The sequence below is a fragment of the Lineus longissimus genome, chromosome 1 (assembly GCF_910592395.1).
Source record: "Lineus longissimus chromosome 1, tnLinLong1.2, whole genome shotgun sequence".
Classification (NCBI taxonomy): Eukaryota; Metazoa; Nemertea; class Pilidiophora; order Heteronemertea; family Lineidae; genus Lineus; species Lineus longissimus.
The window spans coordinates 22726535-22751624 of record NC_088308.1 but is presented as its reverse complement, the minus strand read 5'-3'; the positions used below and the strand labels follow the sequence as shown (position 1 = coordinate 22751624).

At 39.6% G+C, this 25090-nt stretch overlaps 2 protein-coding genes across 3 annotated transcripts; both read left to right on the top strand.

The window, feature by feature from the left end:
- Nucleotides 1-1121: 1121 nt before the first annotated feature.
- LOC135492560 (ras-related C3 botulinum toxin substrate 1) lies at nucleotides 1122-18719 on the top strand. 2 transcript variants are annotated; one of them, XM_064779114.1, is made up of 5 exons: nucleotides 1122-1275; nucleotides 5768-5839; nucleotides 6257-6374; nucleotides 6817-6879; nucleotides 12763-18719. In XM_064779114.1, the coding sequence occupies exons 1-5, from the start codon at nucleotides 1241-1243 to the stop codon at nucleotides 13051-13053; spliced, it is 579 nt and encodes a 192-aa protein (XP_064635184.1). In that variant the 5' UTR covers nucleotides 1122-1240; the 3' UTR covers nucleotides 13054-18719. The 2 variants fall into 2 exon arrangements, with proteins under 2 accessions (XP_064635184.1, XP_064635178.1); XM_064779108.1 differs by lacking the exon at nucleotides 12763-18719 and adding an exon at nucleotides 9244-11891.
- Nucleotides 18720-20294: 1575 nt separating this feature from the next.
- LOC135497823 (glycosaminoglycan xylosylkinase-like) lies at nucleotides 20295-24980 on the top strand. Its single transcript, XM_064787804.1, has 8 exons — nucleotides 20295-20901; nucleotides 21166-21289; nucleotides 21618-21704; nucleotides 21926-22035; nucleotides 22138-22312; nucleotides 22570-22755; nucleotides 23182-23241; nucleotides 23556-24980. The coding sequence occupies exons 1-8, from the start codon at nucleotides 20571-20573 to the stop codon at nucleotides 23773-23775; spliced, it is 1293 nt and encodes a 430-aa protein (XP_064643874.1). The 5' UTR covers nucleotides 20295-20570; the 3' UTR covers nucleotides 23776-24980.
- Nucleotides 24981-25090: the final 110 nt, after the last annotated feature.

Here is a 25090-nt window from a genome sequence, read left to right as displayed (position 1 = left end):
TCAGTCGGTGTACATCGGTCAGCGTTCCGTTTGGAAGTTAAACAATGATGTTGGTTTGTCTTCTCTTACGGGCCAACAGATGTACGCCTATAGTCATCGAATATAATGCTTGCCTCTAATGAAGTTACGATCGGGCAGTCAGGTGCCCCAACAAAAATGTCGAGGACATTTGAGATTTTGACACAATGTCACAAATGTGTTGACGAACTATTAATTGGTATATTCATAACTGTAGTTTTCATCGATTTACTAAGAGTTGAGTTGAAAACAGGGCGAGCAGCATCAGTATGAGTATGGAAAAGCCATATCACAGTTCATAATTTAACAAACAGTGGTGCCAAGGCCAGGCGTAATTCGTAATTCATATTCGCGAGATTTGCGGAAACTCGGTAATGGCGGGAAAAAACGAGATCCAAGGCGGTCTTTGCCAACTAAGAATCTTGGTTGTGGTCCATGCTCCAGCAGGGAGGCTGCACAGGAGGACTAAGGGTGTGACGACATGGTTGCGACATAAGATCCGGGGTGACAGACGGTCATCACTGGAGACTATGTTTTAAAAACCTTCCTGATTTCTGTCCTAACAAGAAAAATCAGTGTTTTAAGAGTGGGGGGGTAATTATCAAAAGTCGTCTTTAAGGGGGACTATAGGCAGGAGCAGAGGGGCTAATTTGGCCATCTTCATGTGACTATAGGCCTATACACAGTAAGGCCCCTGGGTCATGTCAGATTCAGTACTAAATGTATTCCTCGTACAAGCGTGCATCATTTCGACGTATTGTGATATGTGGGAGACCCCTATTGGCGACTTCGTGTAACTTATTGCCTTGGAACTAACTTTTTCCTCCTTGTCCGTCATCAAAGGCATTCAAGTGTGTTGGTCAACTATGACTATCTCCTTTGTCCCTCCACCATAAGGCCTAGTTTCCCCTTATGACAACATCACTATTTCGGACACTCAGCGCCCCATTTCTGGAAAGGTGTATATTGTCTCTTTAAAATAGTGTGCTAAATTTAGAAACTACGCTAGCGACTTCTACAAACAAGAGTTAGAACTAAAATGCTTATTTCTAAAAATAGCATGCTTCGTTGGGGGTTGGTATATATATCCGCCATCTTGCCTCACACCCTTATATAGCGGAACTGTTCCGTGTTGGGACACAACATTGGGTTAGATTGGGGTGTCTTACACCTAGGACACGTCTTTTTGAAGAGGATTCTGACGAATATCTGAACGAACAAGATGCAAGCAATTAAATGTGTGGTGGTGGGTGACGGGTAAGCGGAGAAAAATAGTGTTTTTGGAGATAGATTTCCGGAATGTCTTCGATATGTGTATATAATGTATACTGCTAGTGTATGTGTATGCACTCGCCACTGCGTGCATTAATGTACAGTGCATTTCAGTGCATCATACCAGGATGTAGAGTAGAGTGGGTGATTTGTCAATCTTTGTTTTATGATTTCCGAATTGTATGATTGTAATGTAAATGTAGGCCTAAACTGAAAAGAAAAGATGCTCATCATGTCATGGTGATCCTAGAAATAGATGGTGCATAGCCTAGGCCGTTGTCCATGATGATCATGATGATATTATATGATATAGGCCTGCATGTAAATGATAAAATACACCTCGTCATAAGGTCGGGCAAACAAACCATCATTACAATAGATCTTCACGGTCAATTATGCCAGACAATGGGCGATATGAATAAAGACTAGCAAATGCTTTTACTTCAGTTTTCTACAGAAAGGCCTTGTGTAAATGTACATAGAATCTTAGATAAAAGCATTTGCTAGTCTTTATTCATATCACCCAGTGCCTCGAGAGCATGTTATAGGCCCTTTTCCAGCTCCGCCGGTACCACCTTGGGACAGCAAAACAAACTACCTTTACAATAGGTTTTTACGGTCAATGACACCAGTCAGTGCCTCTCAAGCCATTGTCTGGCGTCTTTTACCGTGAAGACTGTTGTAAAGATGGTTTGTTTGGCCGACCCTAGGTGGCATCGGCGTATCCGGAAAAGGGCCTATGGCGTGCTCTCGAGGCATTGTCTGGCGTCTTTTACCATGAAGATCTATTGTAAAGTTGGTTTGTTTTGCCGACCCTAGGTGGAAATGTGAGAGGCAGCCACAGTCAAGTCGCAAATGACATTCGTCCTACTTCGCGTCAGTGTTGCGCAATGTTGAGACAATAGGTGATGCGCTTATCTCTATGTTTCACATTAATTACATGCTACCTACACGCTGGGTAGCATCTGATGGGACTCTCTTTCTTCAGGACATCTTAGTTGATAACTCGCATCGATGATTTGGCTGTGCATGGTTTTCCCCTCCATATCAGAGACAGGTTTAACAGTGAATCACAGCCCACACAAAACAAATGTGCATGCTCAAAATGTGTCTTCAGTAGGCCTCATTGTGAGCAGGTGGCAGCACCTACTTGTACATTGCTTGTTCATGGAAAAAGAATAACCAAAAATAATGTTAGTTTCTCTTCCATTCCAACCAATTCAGGCATGCCATCTAGCCTAATGACACCTCTGCAAAACCTATCGACATAATCTACGGTCCTCAACCTTGAAGTTCATTGGTCCACACACCAAAATTCTTGTAAAAATTCAACTTTCTGATTTATTTCTCATAGTATAATCTCATAGCAGTTTCAAGCGCATGATATGGTGTATCCAGCTTCTTTTGATAAATTGTGGTATCTAATGTTATTGCGGCCCTCGGACGTACACAAGAGCTTGTTCCATCTGTTTGTACTATACTATGTTAACCCCTCATTCATCCATGTGCTCATGTACAGACGATGATCTTCATTCTAGAACTGTATCTGAAACCAGGTGAAGGCTCACCTGGTTTTCAGTTCATTTTCAACTGGCTCCCATCTCTTGAATATTTCTTTGAGCAGGTGTATGTGTTTAGCGTTGATTTTTTTCAGATTATGTTGTAAAAATAGCTTGTTAAAAATGTTATAATGCTACAAGTATGTTGATGACACAGTAAGGGTGCTTCTGGTTTTAAAGAGTCAGGTAAAAATCATCATCCTCAAAAAACAATATTCTGATTTCTCTGGGTGCTATACTAGTTTAGCCAAAGGTAGAGCTACTGCATAGGTGAACATATACAATTGTTTTGATATGTATTTCATCATGCGGAATTCTGACCGATGTCAAAATAAAAACATGCTGAATGAAATTGATAGGGCTGCAGGTCAATGCTGAGTGACTTTGCGAACTGGACAATCGCATCAATAGAAGACATCATTTTGATCTAATCTCCTGAGTGCCTGCTGACATTCTATTCATGCATACTTGCGGTGCCTATGATGATGATTCAGTCCTATTCTCTAGGCCTGCATGTACATGGCACAAGTTATAATTATCCAATTCGTCTGATGGAAATTGGAAATCAAACAAGGCGTACGATGATCTGTTGAGTTCGTATCGGCCTGTACGTAATTATGGTTCATACGTACTTCCAAACACTGTGTTCTTGAATGTACCACGGAAGTAAATAGCAAGTGTTGTGAATGAAGTACAGTACATGCAGTAGCTTAGAACTATTTATCAAAATGATATCAGCTTTCCATAGCAGTAAATGAATGCATGAAGCATGTTACATTGGACTTTGTCTTATCCACATCAATTAGATGCTGAAAACCTTTCTTGGTCATGGTGGTCATTTGTGATGCGATGCTGCGGTGAGGTATGATCAGAGACAGTATTCTAAAAGTAAAGGTTTAAATTGTGTCCTTTTATCAAATATGCTCGGCGCTGACAAAAAGATGTAAGCTATGTAATGCCTGGTGTGTTACCAGAAAGTTGCATGGTCCTTCTGTACATATGTGTGCCGTATTGCGCATTGCGCCAGTCTGTCGTTTACAAAGTGCAAACCTTTATGTGATCGTATGTTGCCTTTCACCAATCAGGATATTTTTCAATACTAGTAGGCTGGATATCCATCTCATTTATGGTTCCCATACTACGGAGGGGGGTCTTGGAGTCCCATGAATCCCATGGTATGATTGTGCCAACTCCATAGAGTAATTCAACTACATGTAACGATCAGATACAATACAATCATTACAGTATCTGTGCATATCATCACAAATTTGCATCAATGTTGATCCTGAGTAGATAATGACTCTGACTCTGATGAGTTTTGTATAATGTGCTCGAGAGGCATTTCCTATACGTGTTCCACATGACCCTGAAATGATGACACGTGCATGCACTGGATAGCTCTCGTTTCCTTCGTCGTGTTATTGCATTGGAAGTGTACATGTAATTACACAAATTGTGCCTGTGCCTATTCCTGGCAGCCCAACGTCATAATTATTAATCATTATTCCTTGGAATGAAGTACTCATTCAGTTGAATTTTTAAGTATGTGAATTGTAAAAATGGGAGCATATGATCACAATTGTTGAATGAAAATTTAGTATTAGAAATTACCCAACAAACAGTTTCGGATTGGGAAGTTTTTCTCAAATTGGTCAGGCTATTCGATATTCCCCCTATTTTGATAAAAAGTATTCAAATTCAATCAATTAAATCAGAATTACATCAGTTGCAGGGGCTCGGCACTAGTAGCTCTGTTGCATACATCATGCAGTTGACATTAAAAGCAAATGCTTAACTTTTTTTAATGGATTTGGTATTGACAGATGTTACGTGTACTATCATATTGATGATTTCATATTCACGAAGATGGTAGCCTACATGTCGATGTGGGCCGTCTCCTCAATCTATATGTCTGGAAAATTAGAGTTGACCCAGCATGGTTTAGGAGAAGTTCGTGTCTGGCAGTAATACTATTAAGAAAGTAAACCAACAACCTACATGTAATCTTCACCTTCAAACCACTTTTAATCTATGAATGTCTATCATATCTGTGTTGATATTGGTAATGTAGGGCTGCCCAGTGTATTTTGCATGGCCTATTGAGGGCAGTGGTTGTTCACTGTTGGTTGTCACATCTACCCAATATTGGCTATTCATGTAGGTGTACATGTATGCCTAGACCTGTAGAATGATCTAATTTTGGGCCGACAAGTGTTTTTCATATTGTGTAGGAAGAATTTCATGGCTGCCGACTGCATTGTCGACTCACTGGCTTTCTTTGTCCGATATAACATCGTCATCAATCCTCACAGTCATACACTATCATTTTAAAGCATAAACATTGCTTGATGATGACCCAACCTTTACACAGACAGTCTTTAGATTGGCAAGTGATGACTTATTCTTGTATATCCAAGAACCTATCAACATCATGTTGTCATACATCGTGCCAGGAATCTTGCTGCATTTTACAGGTCACACTAAAACCTATATTTGCCCACAGCCAGGGAATATGGAAATTTGACATTTACATTTTAAATATGTCATCATTAGGACATGTAAATATAAATGCGGATTCAAGAAAATAGTTTAGTCACTAGTCACTTCCTGGGACTTTGTAATGCAACTCGGCTTAACTCTTTCAGTCCGCAAGCCGTACATACACGGGCCGCCATGTTTGATTTCGCAGCCTCAGACCGTATACTCAATGGTTTTTCAAATTCAAATTTTCCGCACTGTGACAAGATGTCTTTGCCTTAGACAATACACTCGTGGTGACTCCAGCAACATATGACAATGTGATCTTTTAAATCAATTATAGTTGGATTGGTAGTTATCAGATGGTGCTACAATCTGTGCTATCGGAACATTCCCAGTAAATGTAAAGTTAAAACATTTGTATTATTGTGTCTTTTCAGTGCTGTAGGTAAAACCTGCCTTCTCATCAGTTATACGACAAATGCCTTCCCCGGAGAGTATATTCCCACAGTGCAAGTATTTGTTTCCAAATCACTAGAAATCTCATCCTTGACTTGCTAATAACTGATTGGTCTTTCGCGCTTCAATTCAATGGTTCAAGTCGGGGGAGAACCAGTTTCTCTGAATGAATAGTGGTCTTCGAGGAAGAATCTTGTTGCTCCCTAAACCGAGATTTTGTAGCAGAGTCTATGGGACATGGTGGTGAATGTGCATCCTTTGTCTGGGCTAAAGCGGACTTATGTTAAATTGATGTGCTCATGTTCCACTGTGCGAGAAACCGCAGTGATATGCACAGCAACCTGACCGCAAACAGTACCCAAAGAAGTCGAAGAATTGAAGATCGCGATCCTGGCGTCATGTTGAAAGCTTGCTGGTTGAAATGCGCTGTGGTCTACCTTTTAATTCACCTTTGATCTTTTCTGTTTCAGTTTTGACAACTATTCAGCAAATGTAATGGTAGACGGGAAGCCAATTAACTTGGGTCTGTGGGATACAGCGGGACAAGAGGACTATGATCGACTTAGACCACTTTCATACCCACAAACTGTAAGTATGCCAATGGATAATATACTGTGGTAATGACACCTGGTTTGCAATTTGTATCCAAATTGACACATAAAGCGAATAATTTTGGCCTTATGACATATCAAATCTGTTCTCTGCCACAAATGTTTTTGGCCTGGTGCTGTGACCATATTGTGGCACAATCTATATTGTCAATCAATTAGTCTAGATGCTATTATATTCGTCCAACTGCTAAAAGGAGAAAAAAATTACCACGTTCGAAATCCCTAGTCTGCCAATGCAAGTACTTTCTGTTTGTCGACCCTGTTTGTCCAGGTCTGTCAATGAACGGAAGTTGCACTGTGCTTGCAAATCACCTGATATGCACAGTCAGCAGAGAGATCTAGTTTCCAAGTGGTTTAGACATGTACTCTGTTTCTCACAGCAGATATTGTTATGTCATCATCTTTTGTTCTCTTTGCAGGATGTCTTCCTAATTTGTTTCTCTCTAATCAGTCCAGCATCGTTCGAAAATGTTCGAGCGAAGGTATGTGGCATTCGTGTTTTTATTCCTGAATTTCCACTTAACATTACTTGCACAGATCATCATTTCTGTGGTTTACACATCCACCATATTGCACTGTGTCCTCTCTTTCAAAGAGGTTTTAAAAGTGTGGTTTTAAAAGTGATATTCTTAAAAATATCCGATTATTTGGCTTTAACCTTTCTGAAACATATTGTAAAGTCTGCGGTGTGTACTCCATAGTAATGATGCTCACTGTTTTCCATGTGGTGTGATGTAACATCTGGTGTAGTCTGCTGATAACAACTTGATTCTACAATTTCATGGAGAAGTCTCCTCAGCATCCAGCAAGCTTTATGTCAATGTGATCGATGTAATGCTTTTGCATGCTTAATCAAATTAACAGCTTTAAAAAAGAAATCCTCAGGACTCTATTCGAGCGTAGCTCTTGCCAGTTCTTTGGACCATGCTGTTCCATGGAAATTCCAAAAATGCTTACACTTGAATAAATATTCATGATTGTCGAGGTTGAAGTTTCAGTTGCAGAGGAGGTTCTTCATGTCCTCATCAGCCACATTGCCAAGTTCTTCACTCAGTGGCCCAAACTTGACTACTGTGTAAAACTTGTTGCTTAACACCTGTCAGCTGAATAGAGTGAATGTGTTATAGTCGTTCATTGTGCTGATGTGGACGGGTGGTGTCTCAGTCTTTTCTGTTTAGATTCTGTATAGACTTCATTCGATATCATTGTCAATGTTATTTTGTATCAATGTGCATAAGAAGACATAGGATCTTTTATCCGGAAGAACCTCTGCTAATCTGCAAATGTATCCAAAAGATATTTGCATGATTTTGCGAATGTGAAATCTCGGTTTAGTTTCACGATGAATTTGATCATTGGGAGGATTAATTTTTCCGCTGATCCAACACATGGAATAGTTTGCCAAAATTTGATCGCGCAACTACTGACGCGGATGAATACAAGGTGAGGCATTCTTTATGAAATTGATAGACTCCTTTCTAAGTCTTCCCCTACTTTTCCCTACCTCTTCTTCGGCAAGGTTTCTACTCTGCACTGCCTGATAAACTCGTCCCATTCTCCCAGCTCTTTTATTCCATGAACTTTATGATGGTATACTTCTATTTATTCTCACTCTCAGGGTCGGAATCCACTACAGCTAGTTATGTTAGTTTCAAGCAAGAAACTGCAACAGTTACTTCTATAGTGGAAACAGGCCCAGAGCATACAATACAATACAATCGTGTTGCCCAACTCGCCAATAAAAACCTGCTCCGTATCATTAAAAAACGTTGATCAGTAAGAATTTTTATATTCTTCCGAACTGCTGAAGTGATCAATGCTTCAAATTGCCCAATTCCTGCGCATTGAGATCATGAATCAGTTTGAAACTGATGCCATGTGTATCACAGCAGTTGGGACTGTGTGCTGGCTAGTGCATGTAGTGGCTGGTGTGGTGCAGCCTTCATTCTTAACTTGAGGAAGTCGCACTAACCAGATCAAAACAATTAGATGTGTGCATAGCTTACCGCGCTAGAAAACTAATGTTTTCTTATAGCCATACCAATATAACATTTAACTTTACATTAATCTGTGATACTGGATTTAAACGGGTCAAATATTCTTGCCCCTGTAAGTCTGAAACCGAGCACTAGGTTTTGCTGAGCTGATATAGCATTCATTTTGTAGCCTTTTTCTCAGAGACTCCTTTAGAATTCCATGTGCTGGGATCCGTGGCATTTACCAGGGAACTAGGAAAAGAAATGGAAGAAAATGCATGGTTGACCTACTTTCTGGATGACATAAAAAGCTTGGGGTCAGACACTTCATTGGTCAGATTATTTTTCATGGATGATCTACGCATGAACAACTTCTTACTAACTGTGGGCTCTTTATCATAAGACTTGCCTACAACCCAGTTTTTTTATGCTAAATTTGGCTTCAATTGTAAAGAGATTCCTATTCAAAAAAATTTGCTGTTTTTACATGTATTTTAAGCCGGTTGTGGGGCATTTGAACAACAGGCCTAGCGCTGCTCAACCACCTCATTAAAACACATTGACACAGTATGATATTCTACCTTGCACAAATACCTAGATCATCTATACATGTACATGTAGCAAACTGCAGTAGTTTAGATTTTTGGAGCTGGTTATGTTTTTCATTTTACTCTCCCCAGAGGGAGCTTGGTGAAAACGATGCAAATCACTTGTTATGATTGGATTAATGTTGTCACTGGTCGAAAATGGAGGAATATGTGACCAGCATGACTAATTATATAACACCTCTCAATGGAAATCATAGCTTGCACCAAGATAATTTACCATTAAACTCGCTGCCAATTAACCAAGGGTCCTCTCATGTTTCAGTGGTTTCCAGAAGTTTCCCATCACTGTCCGGCAACCCCAACCATCCTTGTGGGAACAAAGTTAGATCTGCGAGACGATAAAGCCACCGTAGACAAACTTAAAGAGAAGCGTTTAGCTCCAATCAGCTATGTTCAAGGCTTGCAACAGATGAAGGAAGTCGGTGCTGTGAAATATCTCGAATGTTCGGCCCTAACACAGAAAGGCCTCAAGAACGTCTTTGATGAAGCTATTCGAGCAGTGTTACAGCCAGTGAAAAAAGCAAAGAAAAAGAAAACATGTAGAATCCTTTGAACATGCAGAAACCTTCGAACAATTGTTTTTGTACTAGCTCTTGTGTATATAATGAAATTTCTATTCATGTAATTACCTTTAAAAAACTAGATTCAATAACCCTTTGCCCTGTAGAGACTGCAACATGTAGTGCTCAAGGAAGGGACATCTCTAGCAGTCCCGGGAGGCTACATGGTGCATTTGCCGGTTGCAAAGGTGTGGACATCAGCTAATCCATGATCAAGCACCACTGTGAAGTCTTCAGATATCTTCCCTGTGAGTTGTCTGTCACACTACATGCAAGTGGACCAATGCCATAGTGATGTATGAGTGGTCAGTGTTTGACCATCATCTGATGACAGTTTCTCTGTCTTTGTCAACCTCGTTTAAGTGCAGTCTATTAACGCTTCACTCAATGAAAAGGTCCATATGTTTTGCACCATGAACTCTTGTTCATTTCGTGAGCAGTCCTCACTGGCATCGTCGGAATTATGGTGTGCACTCCAAGTCATACATCTGACATACATGAAGGAAGTGATTTTGTTCAACATGTTCAACTGCTGTGTTATTGTCAGAAATACAAGTTTGGATTTCTCATGAAAACCAAAATGACTTCAGGTTGTGTAGTGTTTGAGGGAGGGCCTGGCTAGAATTGATAAAGTCCTTATCAATTGTTGGCCACTGCACAGGAGGCTACATAGTGTATTCAGCAATCATTTTCAGAATTCCACTCCCTTCCTCATTGTGGATAGACCTTATGATATTCCATGATAGACCTTGTTATGTTGTTGGAATAACACTTGTTTGTAGATTTTGTAATGTCCTTGCCAGTGAATTGGCTACCTGTTATTCTTATCGTTGCAATTGGGAATTGCTGCTCTTGCCTCTTGTCCAATATCCTCGTTCCCGAGAACTCTAAAAGCAAGTTAATACTACAGGCAGAGTCATGTACTTCTTAACAAATATGTAAATAATCAACTTTGATCCCAACACCTTCAGTTGTATTAATATTAACCACTGACATCCTAGTTTGTTCTGGTTGATGGCTGTATGGGCTTCTGACTTGAAAGTGAGGGGAAAAAGTGATATTGGGGAGTCATCCTCACGTATTCTTATATTTCAGTTAGTGGGATATTTGTAAGGTGTGATGTTGGCCGGAGTTCTGCATATCCCTTGTTTAATATGCATTGTAAATACGAGTAGTGATAATGTAAACATGTAAGATATAAAATTATGCTGGTGCATTTGTATTCAAGAAGTAATGTGAAAGGCCATATAAATGATTAATTAGTTTGAGAAATATGTGTGAAAAATTAACAAAAAGTTCAGACTTTTAACAGCTACTTCAACATATCATGTTGTAGGTTCTTGGCATATGACGTAACCGCCAGAAATATTGGTCCATCATGGTTTATAAGTGTTTTAAGAAGAGAGTTTATGGTAGCAGCAAATGCAAGTAAAAAGCATTTTGTTTGTGGAAGTAGAACTAAGTGATATTGTCCTTTCCTTTTCATTGCTGGAAACAAAAATACCTCGAACAGAAAACTAACAAATAATGTGATGTAAATTTTAACATCAAGTTTTACTCTTTCTTTTCAAATATACTAGTTATTTATTTGGCCTTACTAGAAATCGCATGTATATCAACCTTTGTTCTTATTACATGTATGGAGTATTGATGACCTAATTATCATACATTATATTAAGATGATCACCTCGTATCCCATTATGATCTTTTTGAATTGGGTCAGAGAGTATACATGTATATATTACAATAATCAGACCAAGTAATATGTGGCTTGATTTGGAGTTAGGTTAGAATGTTTTAAAATGCACACATAGATAACCAAGAAGATAACTAAGAAGATAAGAAGTCTGGCAATCACTGTGCTTGACTGAGAATGACATATTGTGTTAATGATGAAACTGCCCAAAGTAAAAGACATTTCTTATTCAATCAGCGAAACCCCAAGGTCTCCGATTTCAAACGGTTTATGGAGAAGTTTCTTCATTTGTGATTCACGCATCAAGTGGAAATATACAGGCATCGAAACAGCATGAGAATGCAAAGAGGAAATTGCCTTTGATACCTCCCCTAATATTCTACTGATGCATCCATTTTCCTGCAGGTTTTGTCTCCCTCAGTTAGTAAAGGTTTCATAAGACCCAGTTTGATTGTGATAGGCCATGGGGTGCATGGACTCTCTCATGCCTTTCTTTACCACCTGGGCTTGACACAACTTGGTACATCCCTGCATCTAGAATGGAAGTATTCGTACCCACTACCAAAAGAATGTGTAACATTGATAATATGATGTATTTTCCAATAAGTTATATTAATAAAACGATATGTGCAAAATCTTGCATTGTTTGTGCTTATGTAGGTTATCAGCGAACCATTTTTGTGAGGCCATGTGCTCAGGAATTCTTACTGCGAATTCTTCTTTTACTGCAAATGTTTCTATGTCTATGAGAAACAGCTTTGAGAACTTTTGAATTCTGCATTGCAATGGGAAGAAATTAAAAACCAAGATTGCAATCTGGTGTGCATGCGCACTCCACATGCGTACATACCATGTTCAGTCATAGCTCCCAATATCCGTTTGCGACATTCATTGATTCAAAGTTCTCAAAAGAGGATTACAGGTTCAGGATTTCATAGTGCACGACATGGCCATGGGTGGAGCTCTTTAATATATTCCTCAGATTTGACACAAGGCCAAAATGCTCGGGTGCTATTTAAGTGTCCCTTCTATCGGGTATTTTTCTACTGGTATCATCGACCAGTACTTATTCTTAGGTTTAATTTTCCTTTTCCTGAAATGGTTGCACAGCAATGACCATTTTGTATGACTGGCGTGTTACCATTCTTCCTCTGATTGTGTTATCACCTAACATGACCTGAGTATTTGAGGTATATCTGGGGCGTGATCAATCAAATCGAAATTGACCCATTCACGGAAATCACTATACATTTCATTATGTTGAACAGAATACTGCAAGGGCCATTGGTAATGTAATCATGGATAATTTCTGTCATGGTTTCGGATGTCAAAAGCTGGACTGTAATAAACTCAAAGCATTGATGTTGGAACTGGGAGGGTAAAAAGTTGATGCCTGGGTCTCCATGATTGATGTGATAAAAAAATGCTGAATATCTTGGCCTCACCGTCCTGATCCAAGCAGTAATAATGAAGTATGCATGTTTTTCATTTTGCCTCATATTCAGTGTCGCTTCATCTTTTTCAGTGGTATCCAGAGGTCAGCCATCATTGCCCAAACACGCCCATCATACTTGTTGGAACAAAACTAGATCTCCGAGAAGATAAGGAAACCTTAGAAAAACTAAAAGAAAAGCGATTGGCACCGATCGGTTACCCGCAAGGCTTATCCATGCAGAAAGAAATCAGTGCCACCAAATACCTTGAGTGTTCTGCCCTGACGCAGAAGGGCCTCAAGAACGTATTTGATGAGGCGATACGAGCAGTCCTTATTCCTGTGCGACCCATGAAGAAGAAGAAGAACTGTAGGATCCTTTGAGAAGTCATCAGGTCTTCTAGGCAAAAGATAATAGATTTATAATATTTGCTCGTGTAAACTTAAACATTGTAGCCAGAATTTTTGGATAAAACCCGTTCTGAAACCCTATTGCTTGCCTTCAATATCTTGTTGGATGTGTTAATTTATGGTCAGTGGGTCATTTTAAAGATGAAGTTGTATTCGTTGCATTCTGTTGGCACAAAGGACTTGTCTAGTTACATTGTTCATGTGTAGATGGTGCTTCATGCATTATGATTATGATTATGACATTGTTCATGAGCAATTGAAAGATTGTGTTCATTTTCTGATGCATCCTGACCTGCCTCTACACAAGGACTCTGTAACTTGACCTAAGTGATGGCAGGCAATGTATGCTGATTCTCTTTCGAATTCTATCTTTGCTCAAAAGAATCGAATGCAAATTTGGCAATGTCTATTTTCAACATGATGAGGGTCACTTCAAGAAAACTAGTAAGAGATTTTTTAAGCTTGACTTAGTTGATAGTTTTCCACTTTTTCGATCGTCATTTTGAGATCATCAGGTTGAAAAAGTTGTGGTGTGCACAAACATATAAATGTAACACTTAAGGGTGAATAATTGTTTACCCAATTGATCTTCACTATGCCCATACATGGCACATCTGTTCTAAGCAAACAAACAATCCTCCATCCTAATTATCCATGCTGCCGAGAGAAAATTGGGTTTCTTACGAAGTCTTAATATTCTTCAGTTAATTCAAAGGCACATGGGATGTATTTTCAAACATCTCTATAAAACCTGTTTAGTGTAAGAGTAAAGGCCAATGTATTTTGCCACAGATCCTAATTCCTGGGACTTCTACAAGTAATGAAGCACTGAAAAATAGTCTTTGTTCACATAACTATTTAAACTGTATATGTATGCCATTGTACAGCACTTTATTTAGTCACTCTGGCACCAGTGGTTTTGTCAGTTATGGTGATGTGAAGGTTTGACTTCTGTAAATGAATAGTGGTGCAAAGTACTTGTACATCAATACTTGTAAATTTATGGTTAAAAACTAGTACGGTATTCATGCACGTTAAGTATTTAATGATCATATTGATATTGGTCTTTATTTCATGTATAATCTTGTCTCTACTTGATGATTTTCCTTTTGGACTTTACTTTTAGCTTTACCGCTACTGACATTTCAATAAGTAAAGAATATCTGATACGTATGCTGAGACTTTTCATGGCAGTTGATAGAATGAAACACATAGCAACACTTCTTACCTGCTTGCAAGTGACTTGGCCTCCAGTTCACTGCTCATTTCACTTTTCAGCACCATGATAGTCAGTTCAGCACTGGCCATTTTTGGATACTTTTGGCCCTTTAAAACATGTTATACATCGAGCAATGAAAGGCCGATCTCCATATAAGCATTTATCACAGAGAATGGCAATTTGACACTTGACTTCTACAGATAGTGGACTTGAGGAAATAGCTCATCTGTATCATTGATGGTTTAAACGCATTCATGCATCTTGGACTGCGCATAAATCACTGTGATAATAGCCTATGTGGAAACAGACCTTTATTCTGTCAGTTAGTGTTGTAATTTTATGTCATCTGCTCTTGTCACTTGTGTTAACTTACAGAAAAACTCAAAATATTTTGCTAGGAGACGATGAAAGCATAACTCTGATATAGAATCCAGTCGGACTGGTAAATAAAACCATTTGATTTTGCTTTGGGGAAACAATTTCAGCAGCATGCTACAATGAATGTGAGGCCTGCTATATTTTGATATGTCCTAATTGACCATGGGAAATATTTTGTGATGGAACCGTAGTATTTTCTGGTGTTAGTGATCAACTGATCGAAAGAACCATACTGAATTTTCAGCTAGGACTTCTTTGTGTACATGTATGTATTTGGTGTAAAAGTGACAAGTCAGATATGGCTGAAGGTTTGCTCTGCAGAACTAGAAAATGGTACTTTTTACCTTTTCGTTAGCCCTGCGGATGGAATAGTTTTTAAAAAGGTGACAATGTTTCGTTGACTAACATATTATTATATAGTATATTCATTAAGATTATATCACTGATATTCAAGCAAGAGAGCGTCACATTAGATGGAGCTTGGTTTGTAATTGGGTAATTCTGGGTAACGGAGGAGAGGGGGTCGATGAATTAATTTTGTACAGGGAATGTTTAAGGCTGTATTTATAGTCCTCTCAATGGATTTCTTTAGCGCTGAATGATTTCGACCTTTGAATTGTGAGGATTTCAGGTATAAATAGGGCAACTTAACTTGATGGGAACATTTAAGAGGGGTTTTGAAAATGTGCTCCTAGAATGAATCAACTGTCTCTGAGTATAATATGTAGTGTCGCCTTCATTACTTGCACTCAGTATAGTGTATCTATGATGTAAATACAGTTTAATCTATAATCACTGGAGAGGCTCAAGCAGGATACTTGGTCTTAAGGGAGGTGGCAGTGTGTGTTTTTGGAAATTTCTCTAACTTCTGTAATAAAGACCTGGACTAGCAAAATTAGTCAATAATTGTTCTTCAATTATTTGCATGAAGACTCTCAGAGCTTTTACTCTATGTTAAACTTCTGTGATGTCATCATGAATGCTCTGACCCTGTTGAAGTCAAAGGTGATACTGCATCTGCCTCTTTTGTGGTGACGCAAGGCATTTCACTTCAATCCTCTTAAAATTAACTGCCAGAATTGTGTTACAATTTGCCAAGTATTGTGATGGATGAGCCTGTATATATTATAATGTACGTCAAATTCAAAGGTGATACCTTGTAAATGCTTCTACAATGGCCAGTTTAAGGTTTCTTCAGAGTGTACTGATTTGGGAATATTTTGTGGACAATTTGGAGGTACCGTTATTCAGTTGATAGACAATATTCTCTGTTGCAGTGTTATTTTTGAGAAAATACAAAGTAACATTGGATAGGAAAATTTAAATTATAAGAGAAGTTTTTCAAATGAGACCACTTTATGATAGCGGTACTCCATGGATCCTTCAAAGATGACGTGAGAAATAGCTTGTCCAGTTGTTCCTGCATGAACACAATGACGGATTTGTTCATTGCCATATTATGCCTGTCCCTTCAAACACAAGATTGGAAACTTAGATTGCTTACTGTATATAGTACGGACCAAGGTGAATTAATTTGTGCTAAAAGGATGGACCATGTGGTCAAGATGAGCTATGGCATCAAGCAGAAAGTCTCTTTCAATTCTTGTGTTAGTGTATGCCGGCAATATTTGCATAGTATGTATTATGCTCTCTCTAATTGTACAATGGAATGGGGATATGCGAATGTCGTGAAACTCCCCGCATTATGATGCGTTGCATTGGGCCAGATCCTTTCCATAATGAGCGCTAAATCAAATTAAGTTTCTTGCATGAAGTCGAGAGTCCACTCCATTTTGAATTTGTTGTTTAAAATTCTGTTAATTACAGTACTTTGCTGTTAAGGTTGTCTTACTGTCTTCATCCAATTCAGGTGTTGTTCTGCCACTATGAAAATTTGTATTGGAAATAATGAGTCCTTAGTTTTTGAGCAGATATTTTTAAGAACTGACTGTGGACTTTCTTCGCTGCTCATTGTGAGAACCCTGGTTCAAGGAAGTCTCTGACCTTTAGGGTCTGCAGATGAATGATGCTGTCACACAGTAAAAAGATGCCATTACAGTGTATGTCATTGACCCACGTGGCACGCTTTGTCATGGTGCCATTACGGTGTATGTCATTGACCCACGTGGCACGCTTTGTCATGGTGCCATTACGGTGTATGTCATTGACCCACGTGGCACGCTTTGTCATGGTGCCATTACGGTGTATGTCATTGACCCACGTGGCACGCTTTGTCATGGTGCCATTACGGTGTATGCCATTGACCCACGTGGCACGCTTTGTCATGGTGCCATTACGGTGTATGCCATTGACCCACGTGGCACGCTTTGTCATGGTGCCATTACGGTGTATGCCATTGACCCACGTGGCACGCTTTGTCATGGTGCCATTACGGTGTATGCCATTGACCCACGTGGCACGCTTTGTCATGGTGCCATTACGGTGTATGCCATTGACCCACGTGGCACGCTTTGTCATGGTGCCATTACGGTGTATGCCATTGACCCACGTGGCACGCTTTGTCATGGTGCCATTACGGTGTATGCCATTGACCCACGTGGCACGCTTTGTCATGGTGCCATTACGGTGTATGCCATTGACCCACGTGGCACGCTTTGTCATGGTGCCATTACGGTGTATGCCATTGACCCACGTGGCACGCTTTGTCATGGTGCCATTACGGTGTATGCCATTGACCCACGTGGCACGCTTTGTCATGGTGCCATTACGGTGTATGCCATTGACCCACGTGGCACGCTTTGTCATGGTGCCATTACGGTGTATGCCATTGACCCACGTGGCACGCTTTGTCATGGTGCCATTACGGTGTATGCCATTGACCCACGTGGCACGCTTTGTCATGGTGCCATTACGGTGTATGCCATTGACCCACTTGGCATGCTTCACTGTCATTGCTGCAACAATGCTTCAGATTTCAATCTTTCATCATAAACTCCTTTAAAACCCAAAACAGTGGTATCAGTTGTATCTGTTATGATTGTGTCAAGTGACATATACATGTATTTTACAACAATTATAGTGTTTGTTTTCCTTCATATCAAAACTTATGCTGTTGTCATCAGTGAACCTAGTACCTTTTAAAGACTGCAAATATGGCCCGAGTGCATTGACTTCATCCATGCATATGTCATCAGTGAAGATCGGTTGGTCTTTGTCATTACTGTAGCTTATAAGCCGAGTTGTGAGCTTTTTTCATCACCAGCTTGTTGACTCGTACATTGCTTTTGGGAGACCTCTTACACGACAACATGGTTCTTTCTATTTGTGAGTCATGAGTTCTCTGTAATGCAAACCTACTTGTAAGAAGAATGGCGTCCCCACTAACCCCCTTTTCGAAAACACCAATATAAACCAGATTGAACCAATTCTGGAAGAGTTAAAAGTTATTCCTTGAGCATGCCTGTCTCGAATTCTAAAAAATTTCTGCTATAATAACATTTGTTATTAGTCATCAGGGATCTGAAGTTGTGTAGATAATATATACAAAAAAACTTAACTTTTCTTTTGCTGTCATTTGCTGTTCAGGATTTTGTTTGCACTGGGTTGAAATGATCTTAAAGTCTATGTGGGGTATTGTTAAGTTGGAGATTTTTCGGTAATGGGGTAGCGGGTTTTGATAAATCCCGGTATAGACGGCGCAGCGAGACATGTACCTTTTCAAGGCCTGAGCGGACAGCGTAAAAACAACACCAATGGCTGATGATGCAAATGACATCACACAACGTCACAACTAATGGAGCCAGTAAATGATGTCAAAATACGAACTGGATCTTTTGCAAGACGTGATTGGTTTTCCTGTTGTCGTTCCACCTTGTTTGTTTTTTGCTAGTACTAGTAGCAAAACTCCTGAAAAGTTACATGAGTGATTGCACTCATAGGGGATTTGATTAGCCACTACTTCTTGTTTTAAACGGGGGTAATGTCTACACAGTATTGCAGGTGTCATTTGTAGCTCATTATTGCATGAACATGGTCCATATATTTTTGCAATAAATAATGATTCTGTATAAACTTTAATAAATATCTTGTTGGCATTTTATTTAGATATTCCATGAAAGGCTGTGGACTACGGATGATTTTTAGCTCAACTGTCAAAGTCAGCAGAGCTAGTCCAACTACCTACCCCATGTAAAGTAATTGTTTCCTTAAATTTCTTCCCCCACTTGCAAAAGAAACTGGGCCTCCAAAAATTTACCCTTTTATACAGCTTCTTGTTCCAATTGAATGTAGGTGTAAGTTGATTTGAAATACTTGTGTTGTTCAATCTAAAGGTTTGAAGATCAGTGACTGCACCGAGATTTAATCGGAGGGTACAGGGAATGCCTCCTATTGAACAACTGACAAGATCAATAGAGCCATTAGGTACCCCGAACAAGCGTCCACCCTCGTTGATCCCATCAGAGAATCATATTTACTGTCGTTTGTGTGGGAAGTTGGTATGTGGCTGTGCTGAACCTGATTGACAACTAAAGCAAGTCATTATCTATCAAATGCCCTTAGTTTGATGCTGATTACTTTCCAAAGGCATGAAAACCAATCGGTATGAAATTGGCTTAGGCGACAGTGGCGCTGTCTCGCGGCAAAACTGAGAACTGAAATCTTCGTCCAAAACTCTCAGTTCTAATTCCTACCGCTAGGTTGCATTACTGTTGCCTACGAAATATCGTAATTTGAGCAAGTGGCGCTGTTTCGCGGCAGAAAATGAAACTGAAAACTTGGTCCAAAACTCTCAGTTCCAGTTCCTACCGCTAGGTTGCTTTACTGTTGCCTATGAAATTGAGCATGTTTTTAGGCCTTTTGCATGAATAGATTTTTGGTATTGCCAATTACATAAGACACAGGGCGGGGCCCTTTAGCTGTATTTGCATGCAAATAACCTCGCAGATCTATCATTTTTATTATTTCTTCATGTCTTGGACAAGATTTTAAAACTTTTGATGACGGTCACAGACGGTTGGACTGGAACGCAGACCTGCCTCCAAGTAATTGCGGTAAGACTTTTTGACAGTGGAACCTACCTCAACAAACACCTCTCTATCAAGAACACTAGTTTTAGTCCCGAAGTTGTAGTTGCTATTAAATTTGACATTGACTTCTCTAATCGGGACACCTCTAGGACCGCACTTGTCAGTCCCAAGAGTGTCCTTGATTGCAGCGCGGGGAGAGATGAAGTCGATCGATTGTGCCCATACTGAACTTCCAGTGGTATTGCCTCCGTTACCTCTGCCCCTATTAGGCGCGCTTAGCAATGACAATACATTGAGGGTCAAGATGATTGTGTCTGGAGTGTACTCGAGAATGGCTCCTTCCAATCTGAATTTGTTCAAGTGACATACAACAGTCATACTAATGACGGGACTAGTGATGATTTAGCCCAAAAATAATTCTGAAGACAATAAGGTGAAATAAAGTTGTAAATGAAAAGCAAATGTTTAAGTTCCAAAATAGTTGAAATTGTGGTAAAATGAAGCTAAAAACACTACAACAAGGCAACACAAGACAATTTCGAGGAGTGACATTTAAAACTGTTACACCGGTTGAAGGGGAGATCGAGTTTACAACTAAACGACAAGTGCATTGAATCCTAGCGGTAAAATTAAGAACTAAGGTGTAAAATAGTTTGATAAATTTTGGTGAAAAATCGCGATTTTGTCCATTATTCGAAGGAACTGATAGACGCCGATGAATAAGGAGTATCAATGGAACTAGGCTATCTAACTCCTCACTCAGTTTATCTATTCTAGGCCTAGGCCTACTCGCCATCACTGACTACTGACTTGGCACCTCTCACACTCACTCACAGTCACAGTCTCTCTTTCAGAGCCTGCCAACTCTAGATTTGGGATGAAATGCCGTCAGTCATCTAATCACAATGAAGTATTACCACAAGTTAGCTTTTGTTGTGATTGTCTTCTTCATTCTGTTGGTATCCTTCATCATCCTGGAACCCGAGATTCATGACCATGGGCTGAACCATGAACTTCGAGACAGCCAGGACTACTTCGAATCGGAGACAAACCATGATGATTCTGACAAAAAAGAGGACACTGGGGTGTCGAAGAAAACATTACAAACTATTGTCAGTATGTTTGTGGAGAAATATAGGCTGAATTACAGTTATAAACTACCCGAGTCTCCATGGGTGACAGCTGCTAAGTGGGTAAAGCCACGTCAGATTCATCCAGATAATGCCCCAGAGTTAGGTAGGTTATTTTGATCACACCACCTGAGTTGGAGGATGATGATAATGTCCCCATCACAAATCCTGCAACTTTGTAACGGTTGGTACTTCTTATAACCAGTGGCAAGAGTGTGCCCTCCATTAAAATGCCAGACTGTGTGAGTGGAAGTTCAAGGGAAACACTCAATTGGATTGGCCATAAGTTTGTTTTGTATAGGCCTTCACCTGAATTTGATACTTGATAAACAGCACAGATTATTGCATGTTGTCTTTTGTGTCTTTTCAGGTGCCATTCTAAGAGATTTGTCAACTAGGAAAATTACTGGTGCTAATGTGGGATATCGCGGTACTCAACTTAAGCTGTCTCTTACTTTAGAGGGAGGTCAGAGGGCAGCATTCAAGCCTAAGTGGTAGGTAGTGGATTGTCAAGGCTGCAGTTTTTAGCTGATTCTCTGTATTGGATTCCCAGATGTGAGCCAATTTGGAAGAAGACTTAGGACCAACAGTTGTTGCAGTTGACTGCCACTGCTGTTGTAGGCTACTTTAAAAGAGTAAAGATACCTGAACTCTGCCTGGGGTCTTCAGAAGTCCAATTCCATTATCTGTTCCTAATAGTGTTCATGCAAAGGAGCTGAAACACTGATGGATCCAATCAAACTTGCCAAAAACTGAGTGCAAACCAATATTTTTTGTTTTCCTCCATGTATGCCTATTCCCCATGACGTTGTTCTTCTTCAGGTATGCTAGAGATTTTGTGATATTAGGAAATCCTTATGCTGGTGCAGATAGGCACAATGGAGAAATAGCGGCATTTCATCTTAACAGGTCAGTACCCTGACTAAAAAAACATTCTGAAAAATCCTTAAACTATGATTCAAAAAGGCCATTTGTACAAATATGAAATGTTAACTGTTTCTCTGAAGTCTTGTCTACATTGACCTGGCAAGATGCCTTTATCTGCCTTATTGAGACAAGCCCTGATTTCTGTTCTTCTTTGGTACCGCTGTTCAGAGTACGGGCCTGATGTGAAGTCATTCTTTTTTCAGAATATTAGGATTCAATAGGGCACCTCTGGTTGTAGGGAGGAGAATCAATCTGAGAGAGGAAGTTATGCCCATTGCTGAAGAGAAACTGCTGCAAACATTTTTCAAAAAGGGTGAGTGATACCTTATATGCTGAAAGAGAAATTGTAATACAGTCTGAACTTGAGGAATGGGATTTAAATTCTTATAATATCTTTTACTACTCACATTTTCAGACAACAATACCTGTTTTTTTGGAAAATGTTACTACTGCAAAGGTCCTGAAGATGGCGTCTGCGCAGATGGCAGTGTCTTGGAGGGTACAATGGTACTGTGGCTACCATCTGAGTGGAAACTTAAAAATCACCCACACCCTTGGAGGAGGACTTATAAGGAGGGGAAACATGCCAAGTGAGTATTTTATACATGTACCGAAATGTGCAGGTCAGGAATATTATCAGACCCCGGTACAAGTATGAGTGCTTCATGCTTATCCTCCTCTGTGGCACAGTAAAAGACAATTTGTCAGCTGCTCGGTGATGCGCGGTTGAATCATTACAGTGAAACCCACAGATTCAGCCGTTAGGACAAACTTTTAATATAAACACAGTTTATAGAGTTGCATCTATCTCACCGTTATCAACCCGATCTTTTCCCTGTTTTCCTAGGTGGGAAACTGACAATTCATTCTGTCAGTTGGTCAAAAAGTCTCCCCCATATAATACTGGACCTCAACTCTTAGATCTGTTAGATGGAGCTGCGTTCGACTACCTCATCGGTAATGCTGACCGACATCACTACGAGACATTCACTCAGACTGATAGTATGGTGCTGCTACTTGATAGTGCAAAAAGGTAACACCATAATGACATCATTGGAGGTACCCAGTAATCGCTCAAATCTGATCAAGAGGAGAGATTTTTCATGAGATAACTGAATTACACAACCGTCAAATCTATTGATAGTATTTCACAAGCCGTTGGTAATGCCGACTGACATATTAATTTTTATGTTTTAAAAATCACCACCGTCAATACACCTCCTGCATTTTCAATGCCACATCCAGACTCAGCTGGTTCTAACCTTTTGTTTATTCCCCAGAGTCGAGCAGATAACACTAACAGCATCACGGCTGCCCACGCAAGCCGCGCGCCAGGTTACGTTCCATTTGCATTTTGATACTTAAATGAATTGCAAATGTTACATTCATCCCTCTTACTACATTGTATTCTCTCCACGTATTTAACGCTTTATCAATTGTATTCTCTTGCATTTTTCAGTTTTGGCAATCCATTCCACGACGAATTATCTATCCTTGCTCCGTTATATCAATGCTGTATGTAAGTATCACACAGGTTCCTTGGAATCTTGATATCGTTAGAGAAACCACTTGCCTATGGTTCATGATAATCCATTCGGGATAACAGTCATTGGCTTGCTCTTGGTAGCATTACCAACTCCAAATGCTGACCAGCATGAAGAAATGGCTATATGGCCATCAAAGTTCATATGAAAACACTGGTACCATTGTCGTACATGTATGTGAAAAAGTTTGAGCTAGCCTGCATGTATACTAGGTATCAGGTTTCACAAAGGTCTGGGGAGGTCCTGTGAAGTAAAATACTAATCACAACTTTATCTTCCTTGCTTTCAGGTTGCGCGAGTCTACTTATGAAAAACTAGTCCTTTTACAAAACGGTGTCCTTAGCCAGGTGCTGCGAACTGTTCTTGCCACTGATCCGATATCGCCGATTCTCACTGATTTATATTACAAAGCAATGGATCGTAGGATGAAGAAAATCATACAGCTCATTCATAAATGCATCGAAGACAAATCGAAGGAGAGAGTCTTGTTAGTTGATAAACATTCCTGATTGATTTGGTATGTTTTACCATTGAATGATACCATATTATTGTTCTTTGGCAGCTACATTGTAGTTGCTACTGTTACAGGTCATGTAAACTTAGGAACGGATGTTTCTTGCTCGTAGTTAATGTTTTACATGCACGCGAGTGCTCATTAGCAGAGATAACCTCTTATCTTGAATCTCGAAAGAAGTCTGTTATGTCACTATGATGACTATAGCCTATCGGTAGATGGTTTCTTAGTGTTTGTGCTTTGTTACAGGATGATATGTAGAGATAACAGATCTGGGGGTCGGTGTTTGGGGTTGCTATCTACATGTATTAAAAAGATTTCTACAAGACAAAAATTGTGTTTCCTTTGTTGTTAAAATTTTAGACTTGTTGCCTTTAAAATTTGTGAACTGTTCAATAATTTCCATATCTTTTTGTCATAAACTGTACTTCTGTTAAAGAAAACAAACTTGTTCGAATTCTGATGAGCATCTCCTGAGACTATTGACAGCAGCCAGGTGGTCCAGAGATTTTTGGTATTGACATATAAAAAATGCGTTAAATAGTACATTGGTACTGTACTGGTCACACTTGTGTGTGAGGAATGCTTTCAGCATCACTGCATGCAAATCAAACCACATGCAGTTCATAAACTGTGCAAAAGGCAACAGGAGACCCCCAATTGGACCACCTAGCTCGTGCCAACAGTTCCCATGAAATATCGTAGTTTTGATAATATGTTTTTCTAATGCTTGTGAAAGTTTATTTGATATTAGCCTGTTGTTTTCTGTATTGTTGTCGAATTTGTTGCCGAGCTGCCCAAGAATTTTCATCTGCCAGTCTCTATATTTTCTTTTATGAAACACATGGGATTCAATCAAAATTAGACCAAGGAAACAAGATTCTTCTTACGATTTCCCGTCAATGCTTACTTTATATCTAGATTTAACAGTCCATGATATTGCTTCTAAGATATTCTGATAAATTTACCTTTTTGAGCTTGGCCTTTGTTTAGATCATCAGTCCAACTCAAGCAGAGAGAAAATTGACAATAGTTAAAAAGAGATTCAATGTGTTGTATCATATCACTATACACGTAATGTTACTCATTTAAATTCTTTCAGGAGATTTGAATATTCATATTATTATCCTGTGTAGATATAGGATGCTGTGATATTGTAATTGGTGCTTGGGAATAAAATCTATGATGTCTGTCTGTTGATCCATGAAATACGTCTTCATCTTTGTTCTTGATTCTACTTAGTAGATCATGCCATATGCTGTCTGGTGTTGGAAATATAGGCCAATGCTATTTGTCTCTTCGTGGAACCC